Here is a 7,126-nt window from a genome sequence, read left to right as displayed (position 1 = left end):
AAGACTTTCCTTTTTTCACCAAAGCTTTCCTAACATAATGGTAGACAGCATACAAGAAAACATAAAAATACCATGGTGAACTGGAGAGATTGGTTCCAAGGTCAGCAATTAAGAAAAATAGGTTGCCTATTTCTACTTCTGTCTCCTATTTATTTCTCTCACACATCTTCTTGGTTTAAATAAGCAAAAGACTAACACAATGTAAACAAACAAATTGTTCATTTTATTGTAAAATATACACAAATTATGTGCTCACTAAAACAGACCAAAATAAAAAAAAAAAAAGTCTAAAATGCCTTTTAACCATATTAGAAAATGACAGGTGATTGCGGTACAACCTAGTGTGCAATTTCTGAGTAAACAACCATTGGTTTCCTCCTTGAAAATCCAGGTAACTACTCTCTTGCACAAATCCATCAGTAGTCAGCGTTTCCCATTTAAAAGTGTCTCTTGGCTGGGGTGGAGGAGGCAAAGGAGCTCAGAAAACGCCAACTTACCAAGAGTCTCCAGTACCCACAAATAAAAGCTCTTCACGCATAAACATGCCTCATGTGGAAGTTGACCACATACTCCGCATTCGTGCGCTGGACAGAAATGGCAAAAGGTTCGAAAGGGTGGAAGGTGAAAGCGACCAAACGCCGCACAGAGTGGTTGACCGGCCGTCCGAGCAAGCCCGCCTGGATCTTAAATTTCAGGAGGCCAGAGTCACGTGCATAGAACCTGATATGTGTCACACACACACAGAGACAAAAAATAAATAAATAAATAAATAAATAAACTGTGATGCATTTGAAGAACATTTTTGACCTCAGTTGCAGTATTTCGTCTCAATATTACTACTGAGACTTTGCAGTACATTGCCATTTGACTTTAATTCTTACTGTTACTAAGCTCTTACCTTAGATCAAATTTCCTCATTGCATTCAATGAAAATACTATTAAAGGGACACCGAACTGGACTGAACATTGAATGATGTCAGTTCTAAAATTCCCACCACTAAAAAGATCTGTAGTGATTTAAGAGCTTTTTGGGGGATGAGATTTCAGACAAATTGGAGCAAGATTCCTGGTTTTTGTCTTTTTTTCCCATCTCAGTCTGTCAATATCACAATAGGCAGACAGGCAAGGATTGTAACACGGCTTACTTCCTTTCCTAGTTTGGATTAAGTAGAGATGTCCATATACATACATTGTGAGGCTGGTTGATCCCTGTTAATTTTGACTTTGGAAGCGATGTCTACACAATGATTTCCAATGGACTAACTGTGATCGCTTTCTCAAGTGACATGAAGGGAGGGAGGGCGCGTGGCCATATTCCTCATTAAAAGTGGGCATTACTGAAGGCATTAGTTATTTCATGCAATGTGCTCTCTACCTGATTGGGTGGTCTCCACAGGTCTTGGGCCTCTCCATCACGGACACCCACTTGTCATCGTAGCTGAATAGCGACAGGTCTAGGTAAGGGCTACTGCTGTAGGACTGCGCACTAATGGGCAACTGACCCAACAGCCGGCGGACCGCCTCTGTATGGCCGCCATGTTTGGCATGCACGATGGTGTCTTTGAATCTGAGTCACACACAGACAGATGCAAGCCAACGTCGACACTCTAAAGTCAACTGTCGGAGGTTTCAACAATGCCGCCATAAATCCAACGTGCCAAAGAGCACATGAAAGAAAACTAGTACAGTTAGCAATGTGGTTTCTCTTCATTGTACCTTCTTTGGACTTGGCGAGCGTAGTTATTGGACGAAGCGGAACAGGGGAATTGGACAGCCTGGCTGTGCAGCGTGGCATTCCTGAATAAGTCGCAGAAATTTTCAAACAGCTCCAGCAGCTGATCGGAAGTGTTCTCAAAGACGGCCAGAACCTCTGTCGATACCATGTTGTACACGGCAAAGAAAGACGGCTGCCGCAGAAAGATGAGGTATTTTGAGGGATTCAAGAAAGAAGGTGGAAATATTTACTGTAATACACAGGAGTGGAAAAAAAACAGCAATACTGAGGTCAGGAATACCAAAATGTTGCATGATACTTGAAAATTCTTGCTTATGTTTGTGAAAAATGCATAGAAATACAATTTAATTCATTTGTTGATGTTCTGAATGAGTCGCAGGGCTGAACCAAGTGTGTAGAAAGAAAGATAGGCCTTGGAGACGAGAAAAAAGGAATATTTTTCATACAGCACGGACAACAAAAGACACGGGGCAATAGGGAAAAACCCAACAAAGACCGCGTGTGTTCGTGTGTGCGAGCGTGCGTGCGTTTGTACCTGTGAAGGGTCTGTGACCCTGAGCGTAACCACGTCTTCACTTGTATATTTAATCAAGAGATGATGCTCATCCAGCAACTGCATCTTCCACATCCTCAGTCTCCTTAGCTGATCGAAAAACTGGAAAAATCTAAAAGGAACATTCAAATTCATTTATGAAAGAGAACAGCAGATACTGTTGCAAAAAATAGATATAAATCCAAAAATAAACATAAATAAATGTCAGGAATACATTCTAATCCAGCAGTCTCCAACCACTGGGCCACGGACCGGTACCGTGTAATGTGGGGTTACAAAACTGAACAGTGAATTCACATTTATTATTGTTTCATATTAGTCGTTAACCTCTGGTATTTTATCTAATTTCATGTATTTTATTATTGCATTGATGGGGGCAGTCAGACATTTTCATCATTTCTTATGGTTTTCAAAATATGAACAATTTGGATGTTGACCTGTGTTACAAAAAAGATTGTCAACCTAAGTAGTTCCACTGTTATTCTTTAGGATTAGCACAGATCCTGCTTTTACATGAAGTATCCTGAAGCAGCTCTAAAATGTTTGCTTCAAAGTGTTGGTGCCGAAACCCAGAAAAAAACGGTACATTTGAATAACAAATATAAGACACAAAACCAAAATTCTAGGTAAAATCTGCAGAAAATCAGGAAGAGCTGAAAAGAAACCAATCCAGGGGTAAAATAAGCCAAAATGTCAGACTGTCTACCTCCTCTTGGCCGTAGCACTGCCATCCTGTTCAGCCCTTCTCCACAGGTAGACCAGTAGCCTGTGCTTAAGAGAGTTGATTGTTTTGTCTGTGTAGAGACGCGGGATGCCCGGCTGGCTCTCAGACTCAGAATAAACAGTCAAAAGAGTCAGGAGGTCATCTTCATAACAAAACCGTCCTATGGTCCTAACATCCAGAAATGTTCCCTCTGGCGTCACCTGCAAAGACCAGGCGATGATTAGAGGATGCTTTCCAAATGACCTCTCTGTAGCAGCAGTTGATAGCTTTGTGTAATTTAGTGTGTCATGCCAGAAAAATCAGACTACCTGAAAAACATGTATGGTCTGCTGCTGGACCGACAACACGGCCAGAATGTTTCTGTAGAGGTAGAGGCCCTGATTGTGGGACAGGATGATCTTGTCAAATTTAAAGGACCTGGTATCACACAGTCTGCCCGTATGGAGGTCGATGATGTGGAGGGAATAGTCCTCCAAAGGGGACCGAGGGTTCGGAGTCACAGATTCGTTGTTGCGATAAACCTGTTTGCGGAGCACAGCATAAAGTATGTTGAACAACAAGAGACTGACTGGATTTAGCGGTTTTGATTTTGCACGGCAGTTACGATTTCCATGCCGTACCTCAAAGAAGTACGGTTGTGGCTCCTCGGGGACATACACAGCTGAGCCAACAATGACATAGCGGCAGTCGTCAGTGAAGAGGCTACATTCGCGGTTGAGGTGCTCTCCATTCGACGCCACATTGGTCACGTGGAGCAAGGAGAAAAAACGTTCAAATAGGCGGCCTCGGATGTTGAGGGAGCGCTGGTCATTGGCTGTTAAAAGAGTTTCACTCTCCTGGCCTCTCAGCAAGTCCTGGGCAGCTTGGCAGCCTTGGTATTCATAAATCTAAAAAGGATCAATCAATATATGAAGAGTTCTTAGTAATTGTTGTCAATAGCTTCTGACCAGCTCACATCAGTCAAAAAAAACATACAAACATTTAAAATGATAGGGTTTTGTGATGTCATCGATGATATCAAGATAAATTATTTCAAAACTTTTTCTCTGTCTCTGGTTGTTTCTTCCTGTTCTCAAATTCTTATTTGTTTGCATAGTGTCATCAATTTATTGAATTCGATTAAAAAAGAAAAGTGTAAATTATCAAAAATAATCCTAGTAAACATAAAATGTGTTTTTTAAATGGTGATTTAGTGACTAAAAAAAAAGTTAACTTAAAAAAAAAAAATACTACACCTGAAAATTGTGTGAAAATTTAATTTTGGGGAAAGCCAAGTTCATTGACCACACCAACGGCTAGCATATTGAAAACAATAAATTGAATTTGACCTCTAGAGACGTCTGGTCAGATGAGAAGGCGATGAAACAGCGTCCATCAGGTGAGAACTTCCTCAGGAAACAGGGCGGCTTTTCCACGTTGACCACCGTAAAGTTGGGAAACAGGTTCTGGTGGAAGCAGCGTACTCCGTACCAGTGAGCACCCGAACGGCCCGAACAGATCCGACGCTTCTCAAGCCGATAGACCACATTTTGATTCTGGATTCGTCTGGGCTTAATGGTGGGAATGTCTTCATCCATCATCAACCAGTATTGCCTCAAAGCTCTGCCTATTAGGTAGCGGAGCTGAACCACTACATTATTGCCCAGCTAGCTCTTTGTTTAGGGAAAAACAGAAAAGGAGAAAATGAAGAAATGTTATCAGAGGCTGCTTTTAAACCACAACTGAAAAAGGGAACAGTTAGCACTGAGTAACTTTTATGCGGAGCACATTTCAGGCCCTTAATTTATTACACATGGGGGGGGTTTGGTATGGAGGGTTGGTTTACACGTATGTTTTTAGATTTATGTTTTAATGCATAAAAAGAACCATCTTATTAAATAGAGAACTATAGCGCATCTCGAGGACGAAGACGCAGAGCTCCCCGAAGGAACGACGAGACAATAGTGTGGCACCCCACCCAGCCTTCATCGACCCGAGCATGCCTGGCAGAAATAGCTGCAGCATAGAGAAGGAGAATGACCCTTGTCCAAGAGAAACTATGGGAAATAAAAAAACTGCGGGAATTGAGCAAACCACCATTGCATACACAGCCATGATATATAAGATCACCAAGATTCAAAGCATTCAGCAAGCCTCCTCCAACTGCAAGACATGTCACCTTTTGCATTGACCGTCATCTGACTGCAGTGAACAAAACTGGGGCCACCGTTAATCCTAGGTATGTTCAACTATGCAAAACCGACCAGAGGTGAGGAAGAAACGTAGCCAGTACAACTAATAACTTTGAAAATTTTAGCTCGTCCAAGCTCATTTATGTCAACAGCTGTTGAAAACAGAGCTGAAAACCACAAGCTCGGCTTGCCGAAGCTCCAGATCCAAAACAAGTGGGAACAAAGTCAGATTATGAAAAAATACATAATAACTACATAACAACATGAAATTATTTACACAAATACTCTACATCATATTTTCATGTGAGTTCATATTGATCAAACACCAAGAAATCTAGTCATGTACTTCACCCATACACAGTACTCAATGATAATTTGCGTTCATAGACAACTGTAGCAATTCCTGACACAGATTTCTTCAATTTTCCTGTTAAGAGGGCTCAGAATTGCCTAATAAGAAAGAGCAAAAGGGCTCAAAGAACATTAAACTAAAATAACGACTAATGGTTCATTCGTAATTATCTTTAACCGAAGAATGTAGCGTTAATGTTTTAACTACATGCATTGAAGAGCTGAATGGAGGGAAGCATGTGAAATTGTCCACTTCATTAATCAAAGACATTGTCCTTTTTCCATCTTCTTGTTAAATTAGACACATGCACAAATTGTGGAAAGAAAAATACCTTTCTTTGCATTGAACAGGCTTTTATGCCATCCTTTCCGAATTTAACTGTGACGATAGTGTGCTTCTGAATGTGTTGAGATGGACAATGAGATGCACTGTGAATATGGAATTTTTGATGGATTGATAGGTACTCGATTGACCCTCGGGGGGAAATTCAGTTGCCAGCAGAATGAATGAACAATTAAATACATAAACAAAAACACATATACATACATACATACATATTTATATACACATATTTACACATGTATATATAAACATACATGCATAAGTAAACGTCTATAGGGAGGAAAAAGCGATTACTTTGACATTTTCAGAGAATGAAGTGGCGATGAGTGTGGATTTTGACAGCCATTGGTCGTACTTTTCTGACTTTTTTTTCCATTAAGCGTTTTACGTATATACTTATTGCTGATCGAAAACCATGTGAAAAAATGTCCAATACACAGCCAACACAAATAAACAATTCAACACCACTTAGCCTATTTCTGCGTCGGTAATGGTTTGTACCGTGAGACAGAAACGACAGAACACAATACGAAGGAATGACTCCATCTGAAGAAGAATCAATGCAGGTCAAGCAACTGCAGCGCATACTTACTGTCCTGTTGGCATCTTCTGCAGTTCAGTCAGTTGGGAACTGCAAAGTTTAGCTAACGAACCAAACACTTTCCAGCGTGCCACCGAGGAAACTCAACATTGCAGTGATAAAAGTATAACGGAGTAAAACACAAAAGTCTCACATTAGAGCGCATTCCTCCTGAATCGGACTTTTTGCAGAGAAGGTAGAGAAACGCTGTTTGTTATGTTGATACGCTTGAAACAAAAGGAAACGGAAGAAGAAAATTGGCTTCCGTCTTTTTTAGACAGCGCCATCATGGTTGGATGGTCCAAACAAGTATTGCACCCAGCAGCCCTGCATATTAATGTGCCTTTATTTGTTTCCGAAGTCGCTGATGGTGTCGATGTACACTCGCCTGCACCTTTATGCCCCCGCCCGCTTCTTTTTTATGCTGTTTTTATTCTTGTGCTTGTTTCAGTCAAATAAAATTCAAAACAAACTATATATTTGATTTGTAACAATGACTATTATAATACTGTAATAAAACAATGGTGTATTCTCATTTTTAATTATATAATTAATAATCTATTTATTCACATTAAATAAAATAAATAAATAAAATTCAAATATTTTATGTTAAATGTATATACAGTAGTTGGGCTAGTATCATTAATTTTGTATTTGACAATCAATTCA

At 40.2% G+C, this 7,126-nt stretch overlaps 1 protein-coding gene across 3 annotated transcripts; it reads right to left on the bottom strand.

Annotated features, from left to right (window-relative positions):
* Window positions 1–202: 202 nt before the first annotated feature.
* On the bottom strand, window positions 203–6,709 carry det1 (DET1 partner of COP1 E3 ubiquitin ligase). 3 transcript variants are annotated; one of them, XM_037255001.1, is made up of 9 exons: window positions 6,470–6,709; window positions 4,341–4,664; window positions 3,633–3,899; window positions 3,321–3,533; window positions 2,995–3,212; window positions 2,271–2,400; window positions 1,717–1,907; window positions 1,376–1,567; window positions 203–720 (listed from the first exon to the last, which is right to left on the bottom strand). In XM_037255001.1, the coding sequence occupies exons 2-9, from the start codon at window positions 4,590–4,592 to the stop codon at window positions 531–533; spliced, it is 1,653 nt and encodes a 550-aa protein (XP_037110896.1). In that variant the 5' UTR covers window positions 4,593–4,664; window positions 6,470–6,709; the 3' UTR covers window positions 203–530. The 3 variants fall into 3 exon arrangements, with proteins under 3 accessions (XP_037110896.1, XP_037110895.1, XP_037110897.1); XM_037255000.1 differs by having other exon boundaries at window positions 4,341–4,618; XM_037255002.1 differs by having other exon boundaries at window positions 6,612–6,704.
* Between the last annotated feature and the right edge of the window lie 417 nt (window positions 6,710–7,126).

This window comes from Syngnathus acus, chromosome 6, assembly GCF_901709675.1.
Source record: "Syngnathus acus chromosome 6, fSynAcu1.2, whole genome shotgun sequence".
Lineage (NCBI taxonomy): Eukaryota > Metazoa > Chordata > Actinopteri > Syngnathiformes > Syngnathidae > Syngnathus > Syngnathus acus.
Note: the sequence above shows the minus strand (reverse complement) of the source record. Positions and strands in the feature narration are given on the sequence as shown.

Bases quoted from the DNA above. Each gene is read 5' to 3' on its own strand.
- det1 (XM_037255001.1), bottom strand. From the start codon at position 4,592: ATGATGGATGAAGACATTCCCACCATTAAGCCCAGACGAATCCAGAAT. The intron at 3,534-3,632 runs GTACGGCATGGA...CTCCGCAAACAG, and splicing joins CACAACCGTACTTCTTTGAG to GTTTATCGCAACAACGAATC. The intron at 721-1,375 runs GTAGAGAGCACA...GACACATATCAG, and splicing joins TGTGGAGACCACCCAATCAG to GTTCTATGCACGTGACTCTG.